At 42.1% G+C, this 20918-nt stretch overlaps 1 protein-coding gene across 4 annotated transcripts in view; it reads right to left on the reverse strand.

The window, feature by feature from the left end:
- Positions 1–20918, reverse strand: part of TMEM241 (transmembrane protein 241) — a 116541-nt gene that overhangs the window by 89877 nt on the left and 5746 nt on the right. For all 4 annotated transcript variants that reach the window (XM_027576857.2, XM_027576855.2, XM_027576854.2 and 1 more), the window contains exons 3-4: positions 16075–16152; positions 1932–2013 (exon numbers count right to left, since the gene is read on the reverse strand). In XM_027576857.2, the coding sequence (XP_027432658.1) occupies positions 1932–2013; positions 16075–16152 (160 nt within the window). The remainder of the gene's footprint in view (positions 1–1931; positions 2014–16074; positions 16153–20918) is intronic.

The following is a 20918-nucleotide window of genomic DNA, read 5'->3' on the forward strand; positions in this document are numbered from 1 at the left end:
CTGGATCAAGCCATGCCTGATCTACAGCTTTTCAATTCTGTGAACTAGTTCATTTCCTTTTTGCTTAGACTAGTTTATGAGCTTTCTGTAACTTGTAACTAAACGAGTCTAAAGTTCCGCCTGACTACTCTACCCTGGGCTATTCTAAAATCCACATACGCTGGCCCTAAGGAGACAAATCTGAAAAGGCAAAAGGTCTGGAGTCAGAGGAGCTACCACGAGCTGGGGCTAGAGGCAGGTTACCAAGACTTTCCACACCTGAGTTCCTTCCTCTGTCAGCTGATTAACATCTGCTTCATCCGCTGCCTGTCAGGTGACTGAGAATCACATAAAAAGATACAGAGGAAATCACTATGGAAACATACAGAAAAAGCACTGTACAAACAAAAAATGTTATTATTAGCACAACAATAGTTATTCAAACTTCAAAATTATGGCGTCTATAACTATCCAGATCCTATAGGAAATTTTCAAAGCCTCTGAACAAGAATACATTGTTTTTCAAATGAACGAACATAGGAGGTGAAAAGAAGAGAGGCAAACCAAGAAACAGACTCTTAACTGTAGAGAACACACTGCTGGTTACCAGAGGGAAGGGGGATGAGGGGATGGGTTCTATTGGTGATGGGGATTAAGTAAGTCACCTGTTGTGACGAGCACCGGGTGTTGTATGAAGTGTTGAATCACTACATTCTACACCTGAAACTAATATTACACTGTATGTTAACTAACTGGAATTTGAATTAAAACTTAAAAAAAAAGAATGCATTGTTAATTTATTAACACCCGTATTCTGCTATACGAGGGGGAGCGCCCTCTGCAGGCCAGCAGGTGTAAAGCGAGGCAGCAGACACGGAAGCCGACAGAAAGAAGGGGCAGCTGGAAGCCAGTGCAGGTCTCAGGTTCTGGGCTGAGCACCAATATGTGCTGTGGGTCATTTCTTGGGCCCACCCAGGACGTTTCTCCCCCATTGGACACATCATCCCAATGACTCAAGCTTATGAATCATGAAAGAAAAATTATGATTTAATCACCACTAGTAACTCTCAACTGCTATTTTGCAAACTTCGTGGTTGTCCTAACAATAATACTGTTGTGCGGGTAGGCAGATTTCGTGTTTGTTTTAATGTTTTCATATCTGAGACTGAAGGGACCAACATAACAACAGACTTTCCATAAAAAGACTGAAGAGTTCCATAAATTTTGCACTTTTCCAAAGGTCAGAACACAATCATTTTATGATAGATAAAGACAGTACAAGCAGGGGACAAGACAGAAAGAGGCATTACTGACTTTTAAACCTCGTTCTGAGTCCCTCGTCAATGGCCGTATCAATGGATTCTCTTTTGATGGAAAAAATAACTAAATTTTTATATTTTCATATAGCATAACCGGAAGAAGTTTATTCTTTACAGTTCCCTCCTTTGAGGAGCTCAAACGGGCAGCTGGGGTGGGAGAACAGGGGGACACTTGTTTTATTAGTGTCCCCACAGACTGGGTACCAACGCTGTGCCAGGCATGTACATTGCTACTGAGCCCAGCACCCCCCAGTCCACATCACCAATGGGCAGGGTTACAGTTCCTCAGAAGCAAGGAGTAGGCTGAGCCCGCTCTCCCTGCTCCCGAGGACAGCCTGCATTCAGGCAGAGTGGACTGGCCCTGTCTGTGTCAGCCTCCATACAGATCACCTCTCTCTCTCCCTGCGTCTCCATCTATGCCTCTTCATCTTGTAAAACAAGTTGGCCCGACCCTGTTACCTGGTTATCCTCAATTCAGGGAGAGGGGTAAAAGGCCCCACGTTGTTCTCCAATCTAGCTGTACCATTATGAAAGCTGATGTCGTGTCCCCTACTGATTCAAGGTGCAGTAAGTTAAAAAGCAAAGGGGAGGAGGAAAGAGAAACTGTCTCTCTAAAAAGTCTCTAACACTTACCAGTTTGGATAATGCTCTGGAACCAGCATAGATTATACCCACAAACAGCACCGAAGCAGGAAGCCACGCTGAAACATCAGATCTGGGAAGAGGGAAAGAGGCCATCATATTTCTGTCATTTCCTGTCCAAAAGACATAGTTGGGAGGCATGACCCTTTGGATGCACCAAATACAATGACGGTGCTTGTCTAATATCTCTGAGCGACCCGTGAAGTGTGATGCGTCTGTGTCCACTAAGAGTGAGGGAGGCTGACAGAACCATCCAGCCACCCTGCCTGTTCCCCAGGCCACAACGGGGCGAGACAAGCTGGAGATGGAAGACAGCTTCCTGCAGTTTGGGAGAGAGAACAGATCTGATTTTTTTTTTTTTAAGGGGCAGTGAACATTATTCTTTGGATTTTAAGAAGCCAGAAGCTTTGAACTCACGCTGAATTATTAAAAATGTAAAAAGACTATTTACCTAGGCAATGTATCAAATGGCTCCATGGAACCACAACAAAAGGAAGAAAGTGTCAAAGGACAGAATTTTAAAAAGAATGCCAGAACTGTGGGCGCCTGGGTGGCTCAGTTGGTTAAGCGACTGCCTTCGGTTCAGCTCATGATCCTGGAGTCCCGGGATCGAGTCCCGCATCAGGCTCCCTGCTCAGCAGGGAGTCTGCTTCTCCCTCTGACCCTCTTCCCTCTCATGCTCTCTATCTCTCATTCTCTCTCTCTCAAATAAATAAATAAAATCTTTAAAATAAATAAATAAATAAAAAGAATGCCAGAACTCAAGCTGGGTGGCCATGTGCTGACGTTTTCCACAGTTAACCTGGAATCTCTAAGGACTTCTGAAGGGTACATTTCTTTGATTCATTTGTGGCCACACCCAAAACTGCTTTTTCTCAATGCAGTTTAGAATCTTGCTCTCTTCAAGAAAAGCAAAATCCCGGTTTTTACATAGAGCACCAATCACTTGCTGCCCCCATCCGTCACCAACATATTCGGTCCACTAATGTCAGTTCCCTAGAGTTATTCTAATAATAGATAGAAATAAATGAGAGCGTTCCAGCAGAATTCAACATAATAATCCCAGATAACTCAATGAACTGCTCTCCTGGGATGGTGCCTGCTCAAGAAATGTTCTTTGTTAACTTTATTAGCACGGGCAGGCGCTCCATCGGTGATCAGACCTGCTTTTGTAAGCTCCCTAGTGAACCTGGTGTTAAAATGTCTCTAGTCTCGAGTGAGGCTTCCAAACCCTACTTCCTGAATATATTCATTCAACAAATATTTACAGCAATTTGCAAGGTGTTGACAGCACCAGAATTATTATTAACAGCAGCATCATAGTTAACATTTATTGAGCACTTGCTACAAACGAGGCACTATGCTAAGTGTTTTCTATGCTGTGTCTTTAAAAAATCTGCACAACACGGGGCGCCTGGGTGGCTCAGCTGGTAAGTGTCTGACTCTAGATCTCAGCTCAGGTCTTGATCTCAGGCCCGTGAGTTCAAGCCCCATGCTGGGCTCCACACTGGGCATGGAGCTTGCTTAAAATAAATAAATAAATAAAATCTGTACAATGACCTTATGAAGAAAATATTATTATTATTATCCCCATTGTGCAAATGAGAAAACTGAGGCATAAAGAGTTTAAATAACGTGCCTGTGGTCAGAAGAGCTGGTAATGGCAAAGGCAGAATTTGAATTCAGGTCATCTGACTTTTAAAGCCCTAGCTTTAAGTCACCCTTTCATACTTTGCCCTCAAGGACCTCAGGATGTAACGGGAGACACTGACCTATACATAAATAAGCTGCAAACACAGCATGATTTTGCTCTCTTAGCAGACCAAGCAGCTAATTACCTGAGGAATATTCTCTGCTCTTCCTGGTCCTGCTGCAATCACAGATGTCTGCCCTCGCACCCAAAAAGTGAACAGAGAAAGGAAGATGCCATTCTCCATCCTAATGGGCCAAGCAGAACATCAAAGCAATTGCTATTCCTCTAGGAAAGGGCTTTCCCATTAGACATTAAGCTCACAAGGGTCAAGGGAGACAGGATTCAGGCCCCTGGCCCGCTGAGCACCAGAAGGCAGCCCACACCGCAGGGAGCACAGGGGAGGAGGGAAGGAGGGCAGTGCGTGACATAGCAGGGTGCCCAGCTGCCGCAGGCCCAGTACTCTGGGACGTGAGCTCAGTGAGGCCCCAGGCATTTGTGCTCTGTTCCCTCTTAAACAAAGAAAACGCCTGTCCAGTCGTATGCTCCAAGAGACATCGGGGCATCTGAGTGACCATGGATGTGAAAAAGAAAACATGGCTAGAGGACACCTTGTATCTTTACCCTCTACCCTAAACACAAAGAAATTACTTTAACTGGGGCACCTGGGTGGCTCAGTCGGTTAAGCGTCTGGCTTCGGCTCAGGTCATGATCCCAGGGCACTGGGATCGAGCCCCGAGCATTGGGCTCCCTGCTCAGCTTGCTTCTCCCTTTCCCTCTGCTGCTCCCACCCCCTCCACTTGTACTTTCTCTCCCTCTCCCTCTCGTTCGCTCTCTCTCAAATAAATAAATCTTTTAAAAAAAAATTATTTTAACTATAAAAAATAAACACAGATTTAGTTGGACCAAAGAGACTTCTGGGAAATGTTACAGAGCAGCTGTGTGAGCATTTGGATCCGAGCATGGCACTGTGACCCAGGCACGGGAGCTTGTGTTCTCCACAATCATGTCACTCAGGGCCCACCTTCTAAGTGGACAGAGCCAAAGCACCATGCACCGATGGTGGAAATTTTGACACCTGCAGGAGCAGCTGGATGCCTGACCCTGTCTTGGCCCTCAGGAGCTCTTCTCAGAGACAGCTGTCTCCCTCCTCCACACATCAACAAAAAAGTATAGCTGCTATTGAGAAGAATAAATATGAATCACTGGGGACAGTGCTGCCAAAACAGATACGGGCAAAATCAGTGTGAAAGGATTGGGGGGGGGATAATTAAAAATCAAGAAGAATTCTGCATTCATATTGTTCCAAAGTATCAAAATTCTCATTCCACTGAAAATCACAGGGTATTCGTTAGATGTAGTTGATGCAAGAAAACACTCAAGGGAACCCAGTAGACAATCCGTATGCCAAGAAAAAGCCTTCCCATGAGATTTGCAAATGAATGCACATTTATACATCTTAAGTCAAAATAGATTGTTTCATCCAAAAATGATTTATCTTTCAATTAACCCATTAATGATCAGAGTCAGATAATATATAATATATATATTATTAATGTGTCTCCCACCTCTCAAATAAACTGTAAGTTTCACAAAGGTGGGAGCCATGCGTGTTTTGCTCATATAAATAAATGTCAAATATTACACAGATGAAGGTTTTAAGGAAACTAAAGGACTAAGATGCACCCTAAGGGCATCTGATCTAGTCAGTGAGGATACGGAAACCTTCCTCTAATAAGTGACATTTGAGATAAAACTCAAAGTTAAAGTGGGTACAGGGGGTGGGGTAGAGAAGCAGAAGGGACCCAACATTCCCCCCTCTCCTTGGTCTGTTACTCAAAGCAATAAAAGTCTCTTAAGGTTCAGTAAGATTCTGTCACAAGTTTGTTCTTCTCTAACTCTTCATTCCCAAATTCTTTGCAACACTGATCTCACTTAATTTATACACCAGCAGGAGAATCGGGCAAACAGAATGGCAGTCACAGAAGAGCACACTGTTTCTCCCTCCCAGAGAGAACGTGCCCCAAGGAGTCTAGTCCGATGACAGGTGAACAGCATTTGAAGAACTGTTTATACTTGCTGCTTTAGGAATCAGACTTGGGCTCTCTGGCTTACAGGGTTTTCCACGACTATCAGTTCCTGTGCTATCGTAACATGGACAGGTCAGACCTTCCAACGGTTACCTGGGGCAAATAAAATGCAAGACAACCGAGTTTTCCATGCTTTTCCAGGTTGTGTGGAGACAAGGTGGGAACAGGGACTACAAGAGTAGTGCTTTTTTGTGCTTTTGCCATCTCTTGAAATATTTGTTTTTTTAAAGATTTATTTATATGAGAGAGAGCGTGCACGCAAGCACAAGCGGGGGGAAGGGCAGAGGGAGAGGGAGACAGAATCCCAAGCAGACTCCCAGGGGAGTCTGATGTGGGGCTCGATCCCAGGACCCTGAGATCATGACCTGAGCTGGAACAAGGAGTCGGTTGCTCAACCGACTGAGCCACCCAGGGGCCTCTTAAAATACTTTTTTAAAAAATATTTCTTCAGGGGCGCCTGGGTGGCTCAGTTGGTTAAGCGACTGCCTTCGGCTCAGGTCATGATCCTGGAGTCCCGGGATCGAGTCCCACATCGGGCTCCCTGCTCAGCAGGGAGTCTGCTTCTCCCTCTGACCCTCCCCCCTCTCATGTGCTCTCTCTCTCTCATTCTCGCTCTCTCAAATAAATAAATAAAATATTAAAAAAAAAATATTTCTTCAGGACAAAATGAAACTATAATTTTAAAATCTGAGTTAATTCTGCTAAAATGGAGGATTATTTTCCAGGGAGATACAGCAATAAGTGATGGAAATTATACCTGGTTCTGGGCACTGAGGAGTATAACCTTATAATATGCACATGGTTACCCAAATCCTTGGGAATTATAATCAGCTCTCTTCACTGCCAAGGAATGTTTCAGCAGTTAGCTAACTTTAGCCAAGAGCTCTAAGAGATGGACAAACTTCACACATTTCCCTGGACTGTGCCCTTTTCATCTAGGGCTGGAAGTATCTAGGGGTCACCTAGGTCACTAGGCATGGGGGCAGAGGAAGGATGCACAAGTCCAGAGCAGTGCATGGCACAACAACACTCAATAAATGTTCTGGGTTTTGCTACACATAACTCCAAAGACAGAAGCCACTATGGAAGATTTATAGATCCACCTACATGAAATGCACTGGCCAAAAAACACCATAAAGAAAATCAAGAGCTAGGGTGCCTGGGTGGCTCAGTTGTTAAGCATCTGCCTTCGGCTTAGGTCATGATCTCAGGGTCCTGGGATCGAGCCCCGAGCATCAGGCTCCCTGCTCAGCGGGAAGCCTGCTTCACCCTCTCCCACTCCTCCTGCTTGTGTTCCCTCTCTCTCTGTCTCTCTCTCTGTCAAATAAATAAAATCTTAAAAAAAAAAATCAAGAGATGATTAATGACCTAGGAAAAATTACAGGCAACATATAAAACAGGCTGGAATTTCATGTTCTTAATGTCTAATGAATGTTTACAATTCAATAAGAAAAAAAAATCAGCTCCACAAAAGAAAAATAGTCAGTGGGCAAAACCAAGTATTTGTGTGTGTGAGTGTGTGTGTGTATTTCTTTCTCTCACACAGCACACATAAGAAATACAATAGCCAATAAACATATGAAAAGTTATACATATATATATACACATACACACTACTTGGCTATACTTCTCAAAAGCTTTAAAAATATGCATACTCTATGGGTGCCTGGGTGGCTCAGTTGGTTAAGCGACTGCCTTCGGCTCAGGTCATGATCCCGGAGTCCCGGAATCGAGTCCCTCATCGGGCTCCCTGCTCGGCGAGGAGCCTGCTTCTCCCTCTGGCCCTCCCCTCTCTCATGTACTCTCTCTCTCTCTCTCATTCTCGCTCTCCCAAATAAATAAATAAATCTTTAAAAAATATGCATACTCTATACAATAGTTAAAGGTAGTTAGCCACAATGACGTTTTCATTTGCAAGGAAAATAAAACTGCATTCTGGCCTCACCGTTGGTCATCAAGTATGCCAAGCACCTCAGGGTTTACTATTGCCTCCCCGCCCAGAACCCTCTCCCTCCAGACACCTGCATGGCTCACTCTCTCACATATTCAGACCTCTGCTCAAAAGTCATCTTACCCATGAACAAGGAACAACCCCCCCACCCCCACCCACTAGAACACACTCAGGCACACACACAGACATGCCTACTCCCCTACCTGGCTTCATTTTTCTCTACACTTACTGCCATCTGACACATCATATACTTCCATTTTCCTTTGTTTCTTGTCCATCTATCTCAACGAGAAGGTATGCTCTATGAGGGCAAGGATTTTTGTCTGTTTTGTTCACTGTGCACCCCTCCCCCCACCAAGAACAATGTCTGGTATATCTGCTAGACACTCAAATATTTGCTGAAGCAATCATCATGTATTACTTTGTAACTTAAAAAAAAAGATTTTCCCTTCTTTCTCTAGATGGATATAAGGGGAAAAACAACAGCCACAAACACACCAGAAAACTCAAGGCATGACCCTAATTCACATTTCTTCCTATGCTTTTCTGAAGCCCTTCAGAGACTTTGCTCTGAACAGAATTGCTAGTGCTTAGAGCTACTAGGTTTTTAAGGGCAGGGATGAAAGTAAAAAATACCTGCATCCTGCCATTTGCCTCTTTGAAATGGCCCTAATGGGAATTCTAACAATAAACAATAAACGTTTCTAATAATCAAGTTGTAACCTCTAACTGGGACAAAGGAAAACTAACTGCAGTGAAAAACAAACCAACATGTTTTCTTCAAAAGACATGAAATCAGAAACATGGCATGGAGGCAGTCATTTTGTTTTCTATAATAATTTATCTCGTTTTCTTATTAAAAAGGCATACCTATCCATGCTAGAAAATTTTCAAAATACAGGTAATCAAGAAAAACATTACAATGACCATCCCACTACCCAAAGATAACCACTGTTACTACCTTGCTAAGTCTACCCTCCAAAGAGTGCCCATATGCACGTATATGAACACGCAGTGAAAATGGGATCCTACCAAACACGAACGCATTGTTCCATAATCTGCTTAACATCTGTGTCAAAAAATCATCACCGATTTGATTGCTGGACATAGAAATGAATCCTCTTTTTACTATTCTAATGCTGTAAGAGTTATCCTTGAATACTCTTTTCATATTCATGTTTTTGCAGTGGAATTGCTGTTCAAAGATCCATGCATCAAAGTGCAGAACTGGTTATGAAATCGCCTTCCAGAGAACTTACCCTGACTCTACCCTCTGCTATGGGCTACATGCTTGTATTCCCCCAAAATTCAGATGTTGACATCTGAAACCCAGCGTGTTGTATTTGGAGGTGGGGCCTCTGGGAGGTAATAAGGTCATGAGGGTGGAGCCCTCATGATGGGATTAGTGCCCTTTAAAAGAGACCTTGCTTTCTCTCTCTCTCTCTTTTTCTTTCTCTCTCCCTCCCTCTCCCTCTCCACAGTGAAGGATACAAGAAGACAGACCAGAAGAGGTCCTCGCCAGAACCTAACCATGCTGGCACCCTGATCCCGGACCTCCCAACCTCCAGAACTATGAGAAATCAATGTCTGCTCTTTAAGCCACCCAATCTCTGGTATTTTTGTTATAGCAGCCTGAGCTTAGATTATTTATATATTTATATTTTTTAATATATATAAAATTTATATGTTTATATATAATCTATATATATAGATTATATATTTTATTTATATATTTATTACATATTATATAATATATAGGTATTTATATAAATAAATAGATATATATTTATTATATATATTTCCTAAATAGTTATTATATAAACACATACTATATGTTCATATATAAATAAATATATATCTATATAAATATATTATATATAATACATATTTAATATATAATATTTATATAATACATATTTGTATATTTATAAGTACATACTTATTTTTATATAATATATATACTCTTCCACTGCAACTCTAAGATTCTACAAAAACCAAATACCTGCACATTAGGAACAAACCAGGCACATTTTCTCCATCTATAATTTATAAGGTGGCACCATCTGGGCCTCCCATGCTCGTTTAGTCTTTCCTTGTCCTATGTGCCAACAAAGGAGGCAAGCTGGAATTAAATCCTGAGGTGGTCCTGGAAGAATCTCGGGTCTCTGTGGTACGAGGACCTCTGAGGAGCTGCTGAGCCAGTGAGTGTGTGTATCTGTGTGCATAGGGAGGGATCTCATGGCAACTCCTCGGGGGAAAGGACTATTTGCCACGGGGTCTGGTTTGAAAACTGTGGTGATAACATAGCTTTTCTTACATGATTTGTAAGCACAAGTATTGCATCTTGTTTGAGTCGTGGGCTTGTTTGTTTTCTTGCTGGTGCACTCTCCGGTCTCTAAGAACCCTGATGAATAAAGCATTTTACAAGCAGCTAACAATAGTCTGTTGCCATGAATTATAAAACTGTCGTTATCAAGATGAAGGCTAATTAAATTAAATCACTTGTTTTTCAAATAGAGCATGCATTACGGAAGGAGCATCTGCTCCCTCAAAACATTCAGAAGTTTGTCTGTTCATGGGTGCCTGAAGGGCTCCTGGAGCCAAGTTCTTGAAAACTCTCTGCATTATGCTGACACCTAGTGGAACTAAAAACAGTTTCCAAACAAAAAATACCAAGCCACCAAGACTTGAAGACTATTGGAATAGCCTAAAGCAGTAACACCTCACAACTGTAGAGTCAAATTTGCTTTATAGTTTACAAGGACTTCTCCATTTCTGCTCCTCCTCCTTCCTCCTCTTCTTCTTTTGACTTCTACATATATTAACTCCCTACTTACAGCAGATGCCTAGATTTCATTTGTTGGGGTCCATTATTGGTAGATGTGGTCCTCCAAGAATCTTACTCACTATTCTCCCTCTTTCCTCCTATTCTTAGACCTTTCCTCCTTCATTCTTCATTCTTCCTCGGACTCACAGAGGGTCAACTCCCTTGACAAAGTTCAGCCCTAATATTACTTGAACTCAAGAACCCTATGATGATACTGTTTTTCACAAGGCATAACTTAGAACAAGAGTCAGCAAACTATAGCCCAGGGGCCAAATACCACCTGTACCGTATTACTATAATGTATGCTTTAAACCTCTTACAATTTAATTTGATAATTATACCTCAATAAAGCTGAAAAAAAAAAAATCCTGTCCTTCTACCATCCCTGGCCTCATGGACTCTTCTCCTGAGAACTACCATAATCACCACACCAACACCAATCAGATTTTATTCAATATTATGTCTCTTCAGTGGTTCTCCATATGTTTCCTGAAAATGCTTTGAAAGCTGGTTTTATTACTCCCAAAAAGTCATTCCTACATATCTACATAAAGCAATCCTCTGGAGAAAAAAAAAAAAACAATAACAGGAAAAAATATCAAAAACACAAGAATTTGAGTGTTAACTTTCCTCAGTGGGCAAAGGTAACTGTTTGTCAAACTATAAGAGTCACTCAAAATGAAATGCCAACACATTAAAACATATTTGAGAAATTCCAAACACCAGTAGCTTTGATGAAGACGAACTATCTCACTTAAAAACAAATAATCAATCATAAAAAGAACTATCCTAATTGATTTGCTCACTGTTCATTTCTTTAGGGACAGGGCTGAGTTAATTTGGAGATTTTATCAAAGAAATTGTTTATGGTTCTCCAGCAAAGATCCTCAATGGAAAATTTAGGAGCGGGGCTTCCTTCTTCATCTGTTAGAAACCTCTAGTCACGAGGCACCTGGATGGCTCAGATGGTTAAGCATCTGCCATCGGATCAGGTCACGATCCCAAGGTCCTGGGATCAAGCCCCATGTTGGGCTCCTTGCTCAGCGGGGAACCTGCTTCTCCCTCTCCCTCTGCCCCCCATTCATGCTTGCTCTCTCTCTCTCTCAAATAAATAAATAAAATCTTAAAAAAAAAAAAAGAAACCCTAGTCACAAAGGTATCGTGACACAGAATTATTAACTTAGAACTTCTCATACTTGAAAACTTGGGAGTTAAAAATTTGCTGTCTTAGGTATAGGGAACAAAAAGTAGTAAGTACATTAAAAAGTACCTTCCAGATGTCTTTATTTAAACATGTAGTCTGGTAATAAAGGAACCAGAGGATGGTGTGTAAAGTCTCCAATGAAATCACACCTGATTCTATAAGCAATGGTTCGAGAATCTAGTAAAGAACGCCATGGTCTCTCTGGCAGATGTCCGGTCACAGTGCTCTGGATCACATTCTGGAAACAAAGAGCCTACAGCACAGGACTTCAACATCTACTAGAAAAATCACATCGACGTTCGGCAATGGTTTGGCCATGGCAGTAGCTGCCATATAAGGACAAACCAGTGCCTAAAAACCAGGGCTCTCTTCCCCGAGACAGAAGGCCTCAGGGCATTGCCCAACCCTTGGTGATAACTGGTTGCTGAGTAAAACTCTTGGAGAAGATTGATCCCATCGGGTCACTCAATGGAGTTAACACATGACATGGCCGTGACTGACCAACACAGCAGATATGGCCTCTCTGCGGAGTAGGAAATGTGGTGCCAAGTTCTGTGACCTGGTTTTTTGTTTTGTTTCGTTTTTTAAAGATTTTATTTATTTATTTCACAGAAAGCGAGAGCAAGAACATAAGCAGGGGGAGTGGGAGAGGGAGAAGCAGGCTTCCCGCGGAGAACGGAGCCCAATGTGGGGCTCCATCCCAGGACCCTGGGATCAAGACCCGAGCCAGAGGCAGACATTTAACAACTGAGCCACCCAGGCACACCATCTGTGACCGGTTTTAAGAGGGAATCTGGGATTCTGCTGTGCTCCAGGCTATCAGGAGGCTAAATGAGCTCTCCTGGCATATGTTATTAAATACCGATTTGGAGACCACCCACCAGCCCCACTGGTACAATCCCCACTCCACAATGACCTCAGGGACTCCAAGCTGTCTGCCTGCTGCTGTTTCCATTTTTAGGAGAAAACTACTAAATCTACTGGATCACTTCCTCCAGGGAAAGAACCTGAGAATTTTTTACTTTACCCAGTTCTATGAGTCATTCTTCCTTCCCCTCCCCAAAAGGCAGAAAAAGAATTCTGTCAATGGATGGACGGATAAACAAACATAAAATGGAATATTATTCAGCCTCAAAGAGGAAGGAGATCTTAACACTTGCGACAATTCTGAGGATGTTATGTTAAGTGAAATAACAAGTCACAAAAGGACAAATACTGTATGCTTCCACTTAAGTGAGTTACCTAGAGTAGGCAAATTCATAGAAATGAAAAGTAGAACAGTGGTTACCGGGGGCTGGAGGGAGGGAAGGCAGGATGGAGAGTTACTGTTTGTTATGGAATTTCTGTTTGGGATGATGGAAAAGTTCTGCAAATGGATGGTGGTGATGGTTGCACAACATTGCGAATGCACTTAATGCCACTGAATTGTACACTTAAAAACTGTTTAAAAATGGTAAATTTTATATTACGTATATTTTTCCACAGAACTTTTTAAAAAAGATTTTATTTATTTATTTATTTGAGAGAGAGAGAATGAGAGAAAGCACGAGAGGGAAGAGGGTCAGAGGGAGAAGCAGACTCCCCGCTGAGCGGGGAGTCCGATGCAGGACTCGATCCTAGGACTCCAGGATCATGACCTGAGCCCAAGGCAGTCGCTCAACCAACTGAGCCACCCAGGCGCCCCAGAAATTTTTTTAAGTATGACCAATAGCATAGCTTTTAATGAAACATGGCTAAAGTAATGTTTTGGGGTTTGGGGGTTTTTTATTTTTTGTTTTTTTTAGAGAGAGTATTATTAGTTTCAGAGATAGAGTTCAGCGATTCATCAGTCATATAACACCCAGCGCTCATTACATCACGTGCCCTCCTTAATGTCCATCACCCAGTTACCCCCTCCCCCCAGTTCCATCCTCTCCAGCAACCCTCAGTTTGTTTCCTATGATTAAGAGTCTCTTATGGTTTGTCTCCCTCTGTGATTTTATTTTTCCCTCCCTTCCCCTATGACCCTCTGTTTTGTTTCTTAAATCCACATATGAGTGAAATCATATGATAACTGTCTTTCTCTGATTGACTTACTTCACTTAGCATAATACCCTATAGTTCCATCCACGTTGTTGTAAATGGCAAGATTTCGTTTTGTTTTTTTTTTTTTTGATGGCTGAGTAGTATTCCATTGAATATATATCCCACATCTTCTTTATCCATTCATCTGTTGATGGACATCTGGGTTCTTTCCACAGTTTTGCTGTTGTGGACATTGCTGCTATAAACAATGGGGTACAGGTGCCCCTTTGGATCAGTACATTTGTATTATTTAAAAGACTATTATGAAGTAAATAATTCACATCAGAAATTATAAGATATTATCAGGAACACTGTAAACAGAGTGGAGGACCCATGTTGATGAGCACCAGTGGACCCCAGTCCCCAATCTGACAGTTCCTTCATTCTAGTCCAGTCTCTTGCCTCTGTGAAGGAATAAACTGAACCATTTGGAATCAGGATGCTTCATTATTTAACTAAATATTAGAACTATCACAGGCCTTGTGGATTCAGGGCACTATTTGTTTAAATGAAGACCCAGTTCTCACTGAACCATCCACCGTAACAGTGGAGTATGAAGTAAACCCTCTGCTTAATATCACATATAAAATCCCAAAAGCGGGCGCCTGGGTGGCTCAGTTGGTTAAGCGACTGCCTTCGGCTCAGGTCATGATCCTGGAGTCCCGGGATCGAGTCCCGCATCAGGCTCCCTGCTCAGCAGGGAGTCTGCTTCTCCCTCTGACCCTCTTCCCTCTTGTGCTATCTCTCATTCTCTCCCTCTCACATAAATAAATAAAATCTTTAAAAAAATAAAAAATAAAAAAAATAAAATCCCAAAAGCATCTTTATTTTATGAAGGTGAGGATATTATACAGGTGAAGGTCAATGACCTGATCATTCAGTAGGGCTGTTTGTCTTGTCCATATAAAGCTTGACTTCATTTGCTTTTCATTTTGTGCATCACTGGCATGATGTCCTGGAAGAATCATAACAGTTTATCTAGGTGAGGCAGGAGTGGATAGCCAATTCAGATTATAATTTTGGCTGAAAAATGTCACGGTCTTTGAGATTTCTTTCAAATCTAGTCAATAAGTTGTCTTAATAGATTCGTAACAACTAATTTAATGTGTGATGTGAAATGGACCCTGGATCAGAATCGGAGGGGGAGGAACGTAATAAGGGATATTATTGAGAAAACTGGAAAAATATGAATTTAGTCTGGAGACGAGATAATAGTATTACATCAATATTAATTTCCTCATTTTGATTACTGAGCTGTAGTCATGTAAGAAAATGTCCTTGCGGGGCACCTGCATAGCTCAGTTGGTTAAGTGACTGCCTTTGGCTCAGGTCATGATCCTGGGGTCCTGGAATCGAGCCCCACTTCAGGCTCCTTGCTCAGCAGGAGTCTGCTTCTCCCTCTCCCACTGCCTGCTAGTCTACCTGCCTATGCTCAATCTCTGTGTGTCAAATAAGCAAATAAAATATTAAAAGAAAAGAAAAGAAAGTGTCCTTGCTCTTAGAAAATACACATGAAAGGGGCACCTGGGGGCGCAGTTGATTGGGCGATCAACTCCTGGTTTTGGCTCAGGTGGTGATCTCAGGGTCGTGAGATTGAGCCCCACATTGGGCTTTGTGCTCAGCATGGAGTCTGCTTGAGATTCTCCCTCACTCTCTGCCACTCCCACTTGTGCATTCCTGTGCCCTCTCAAGTAAATAAGTAAATCTTGAAAAAAAAACAAAGAAAATACAAACTAAAGGATTTAGAAGTAAAGAAAAGAGGCATTTTACTCTCAAATCTGCAACTTACTCTGATATAGTTCAGGAAAAAAAAAATATATCTCAAGAGCAAATGGTGGGAGAGGCGTGGTAAAGTAATAATTGAGGAACATGAGTAAAGGGTATGGAAGTTCTTTGTACTATTTCTAACTGTTCTGTAAAGTAGTAAATAATTTCAAAATTAAAAATTTACCAAAAACATTTAAGTTGATTTAGAAACTCATTCACCATGCTCCCATGATCTATAACAAAGCCCAATTAATACAGTGTTATAAATTATGTATCTTGATTAATCTTAATATTATTTTAGTAATCTATTTAGTATCTAGTAACCAGGAAAACACTCCTTGAGTTCTATATGATTATAAAAGCACTAAAATCTCAAGGTTAGAAGGGAACTAAGAAGAAAAAAAAAAAAAAAAAGAAGGGAACTAAGAGATGAAGCAACTCAAATAAACATCCATGTTTCCCAAAGTAACACCAGAAGTTAAATAATGTGAAAAGAATGCAGGGTATGAATCATGAATCAAGCAAGAAGAGGTTGTTCTACCTTGAACTGCCGTGGATCTCGGCCCAGCCCAGTTTCCATGACACATGAAGCAAAAGTCCACCAATCAATGTCTGCCACCTGAAAAGAATACATGCCAATGTGAATTTGAGAGAGTGCTATGGTCTCAAACACCATCCAGCCCCAGCAGACCCAATGGCTGACGTAAATATACACACCCAAGCCTTCCTACATCTCTTTTCTCCCATTCTCTCCTAACTGGTTTCCCAGTGCCCAGACCCCTCCTTCTCAACCTGTACTATTCTCGAGTCCAGCTGTACTGTTCAGTGCTGACACTGATATTCTTCTCTTCTTATGCTAGACTTTTCCCCGAACAATCTCACCCACAGTCCCCACTTCTCCCATTGCCCCGCACTTGATGATTCCCAAATCCCTGTGCTCACCTGGATACTGCCACCTTGATACCCTACAAGCTCCCAATGATAATTTGCCTAAAACATTACCTTGAACTTCCCTTCCCCATCCTGATCTACTGCCCCATCCCTAACCAGCCAAACCAGAGCCCAGATGTCATCCTAGCTCTTCCTCCTTAGTCACCTCCCTCATCTGCTCACAAAATCCTACTGCACGTAATCCCCGAACAGTTCTCAAGTGCCATACCTTCTCTTTCCCATACCTTCTGCCTCTGCCTAATGCAGACTCCCCTTGTGGCACACCTGAACCGAGCATCAGTCCCCTAACTGGTGTCCCTATCCCCAGGAGGGTCCCACAACATCCATTCTCTACCTGCAGCCACAGGGCTTGTTCTAGAATGCAAACTTAACTTTGCCACTCGCTCATTTTAAAAACGGTTGATTCTTCCCAGGTGGCCGGCAGCAACTCCCAATCTCCTCTGCCATGACACACTGGGGGCCACGTAGCTCATGTGAGACGCACTTCCTCAGCATGCAGAGCACAGGGGGGACCAGGCTGTGAATTACGCACCCCTGCCCCTCCCACGGCACAAAGCACAGCAAAGTTCAAAATGAGTGAGAGGCTACTACAGGCATGACTTCCCCTCGTTTTACTCTAATTGCTTTATTTTAGGTGAGCCATTCATAGACTTCAAAACCTTATTTTATGACTTGAGACACCTCACCTCGGAAGTGATTACAACACACTCGTGGGTTGTGACATAACAGTGGAGAACTGCTGGCCACCAGGATAAAGTCACTTGCATGTGACACACAAGCCTTCCCATACTTGCAGTCTCCCCTTTCCAGGACCAGCTACCGTCCATCTGCCACGGGCAGCGACATTCCAGCCATACTGAACCTCCCACAGCCTCGGGAATGTGCCAGGTCATCCCATACTTTTAAGAGTTTCCATGTGCTACCCTCTTGACCCATCACATTCTCCCATCTCCTTGTGTGTTGGCGAACACCTGCTCATCCTGTAAGATCCAGCTTTTACGCCTCCTTTGTGAAACCTTCTCTAACCCGGCCAAGCAGAGCAGACAGATATGGGTCATGCCCTCCAACAGCGTAATCTAGACCAGTGGCACTCAACCGTATGTTCCCCCCCAGGTGACATTTGGCAGTACCTAGAGACATTTTTGGTTGTTATAACTGGAGGTGGGGGAAGGGAGGGTGGCAACTGGCATCTAGTGAGTCGTAGCCAGGGATGCTGCCAAAATATCTTACAATGTGCAGGACAGCCCCATAACAAAGGGTTACCCAGCTCAAAATGTCAATAGTAATTTGAGAGATGACAGTGGCCCGTGAAGGGGCAATTTGGAAGAAGGTGGACAGATTCTGAAGATGTTTAGGAGGTCCTGGTGGTTAACTAGATGTCAGGGATGAAGGAGACAAAGGAATCAACTCCCACGTTTCTGGGAGTTCTTCAGTTGTGCAACTGGATGGAAGGTACCATTCACTGCAAGTAAATTTAAGGGACAGGCAGGAGAGAAAAGAAAGCTGTATGAGGGCAGGGATCTTTGCTTTCTCCACTGATGTACCTCTCATGTCTAAAACAGTGCCTGGCACACAGTATGCACCCAATAAGGATTTGTAGAATGAGCTACTCTGCCCAACTGTGTACCTCCTATGTGCCAGGCATTGTTCTAAGCACTTAGAACATTGTTCTAAGCATTCTTTTATCCAGTGATAAAAGAGATTAAAAACAAATTCTTCCATTTGTAGACCTTACAATCTGTTGGAGGAGGGACATTCAGTCTGACCCATCCACAGATACACAGGGGAAAAGGCAATCCAGATGTAGAGATCCTCCTTTCGCACCTAAGTTCCCTAAGTCTCTCTACCTGGAGAGAACTGCAAGACAGTCAGGACCACAAAATGATTCCTATCCACTAAAAGAGAAAACAACATCCCAGCTTTATTGACGGAAATACAGTGGTTCCCCCCCGTTACTTGTGGGAGATCATTTTAAGACCCTCGGGGATGCCTGAAACTGCAGATAGTGCCAAACCAAATATATGTTGTGTTTTTTCCTACACGTACATACCTATGATAAAGTTTAATTTATAAATTAGGCCCCGTAGGAGATTAACAACAATAACCAATAATAAAACAGAACAATTATAACAATATGCTGTAATAAAAGTTATGTGAATGTGGTTTCTCTCTCAAAATCTCTGTACTCACCCGTCTTCTCACGATGCTGCAAGATGATAAATGCCTAGATGGTGAGGTGAAGTGAGGTGAATGAGGTAGGCATTCTGACATACCCGGAGGCTACCACTCACCTCTGACAAGTCAGGGGAGAATCATCTATTTCCAGAGAGAACTGACCGTGGGTGACCAAAACCGCAGAAAGCAAAACCATGGATAAGGGGGGACTACTGTATATGTAATCATAAACAATATTTTTTTAAGTTTTGTTATGAAATATTAGGGAGAAACTTGACAAGGTCATTCTGAATTTCACCTGAAATAATATACTGGTGATACTATAAAGAACAAAAATCCAGGGGCACCTGGGTGGCTCAGTCATTGGGCATCTGCCTTCGGCTTGGGTCTTGATCCCAGAGTCCTGGGATCGAGCCCCGCATCGGGCTCCTTGCTCGGCAGGAGGCCTGCTTCTCCCTCTCCCATTCCCCCTGCTTGTGTTCCCTCTCTCGCTGTGTTTCTGTCAAGTAAATAAATAAAATCTTTAAAAAAAAATAAAAATTTAAAAATTTAAAAAATTTAAAAAAAAAGAACAAAAATCCAAAAGTATAAAAAAGGAAGTGCTTTCTTTAAAGTCTTCTTCCCTTGCCTGTTCACTCTCTGCACAGCTTTCACCTTTCTATAGGTAACCACTCTTGGTAGTTTCTTCACCTTTTTTTATTTTTATTTACTAATTTTTTAAAGATTTTTATTTATTTATTTGTCAGAGAGAGAGAGCACAAGCAGGGGGAGTAGCAGGCAGATGGAGAAGCAGGTTCCCCGCTGAGCAGGGAGCCCGATGTGGGGCTCGATCCCAGGACCCTGGGATCATGACCTGAGCCAAAGTTAGTCGCTTAACCGACTGAGCCACCCAGGTGCCCCTTCACCTTTTTTTAAATAAGGAAAACATACACACACATTTCTACACGATGGTGTTGTACCACTGTTACAGACTTGCTTTTGTCCCCCATTAAATGCATTTTGAAAACCTTTTCATTTCAATACCTGAGAGTGTCATTATTTTTGTCATTTGAATAATATTCCATTAAGGCTATAATATAATTTATTTAATGGGTTCTGTAGAGATGAAAATCAGGTTGTTTAAAAATGCTTGCTGTCACAGAGCTGCAATGTTTCCCATGTATGTCTTCGTACATATTTCATTTACAAATTGCAAGTAAACCTCTCAAATAAATCCCTGGAAGTGGAATTGCAGAATTGAAGGATTCACACTGTTGCAATAGTGTTACATATTGCCAAAGTGTCACTCACAGATACTGTACCAATTTGCCACCCCAGATCCACGTAGGAGAGCACCTGTTTTCTACATCTTCACCAATGTTGTGTTACCAAATTCTGAAATTTTATTTTGCAAATCTTATAGGCAAAAGAGGATTTTTCAATTTGATTTTAATTATATTTTTCTTATGAGTGAAGAATTATTTGTAAATAGAGATTTTTGGTTTTGACATTAAATTCTAGCTTTAGGGGCACCTGGGTGGCTCAGTCAGTTAAGCAGCTACCTTCGACTCAGGTCATGATCTAGGGGTCCTGGGACTGGATCCTACCTTGGGTTCCCTGCTTAGCGAGGAGTCTGCCTCCCCCTCTCCCTCTGCCCCTCTGCACCGCTCTCTCGCTCTCGCTCACTCTCTCTCTCAAATAAATAAAATTAAAAAAATAAAATAAAATAAAATCTAGCTTTAGGGCACTAAGATTGTATAATTGTTACTTTGGTCAAATTATTGTTTGTTTTATTCATAGTGATTATTCCCTGGGCATTTGAGAAGAGGGTATAGTTTCTATTTTAAAGATGCAGGGTTTGATATTTACTTGTTAATTGTATTATTTAGCTTATATATATATACATACACACATACACACACATGGACACTAGCTTTTTGTTTGTCCAACTGAATGTCATGGAAAAATAGTGGCAAATTTGTCTCCCATTAATTGTATGTTTCTATGTATTCCTGATATTTCTGCCCCACTGTCTGGCTGGTAGATATTCATCACTATTTTATTTTCATTTTGAACGGCACACTCCAACATGTCTTTTCATAACATTTATAATGTGTCTTTTCATTTTGAACTGCGTGCTTTATTTAGCATCATAACACATCTTTCTTCATATGTTTAGTCCTTTTTGTCCTGAACCTTGTCTGGCAAAGATCATGACCCCTGCTCTTTTGTTTGCATTTGTATAATCTTAAAAAAAAAAAAAAAGAATGAGGGATGTCC

Source organism: Zalophus californianus, chromosome 14 (assembly GCF_009762305.2).
Source record: "Zalophus californianus isolate mZalCal1 chromosome 14, mZalCal1.pri.v2, whole genome shotgun sequence".
NCBI lineage: Eukaryota > Metazoa > Chordata > Mammalia > Carnivora > Otariidae > Zalophus > Zalophus californianus.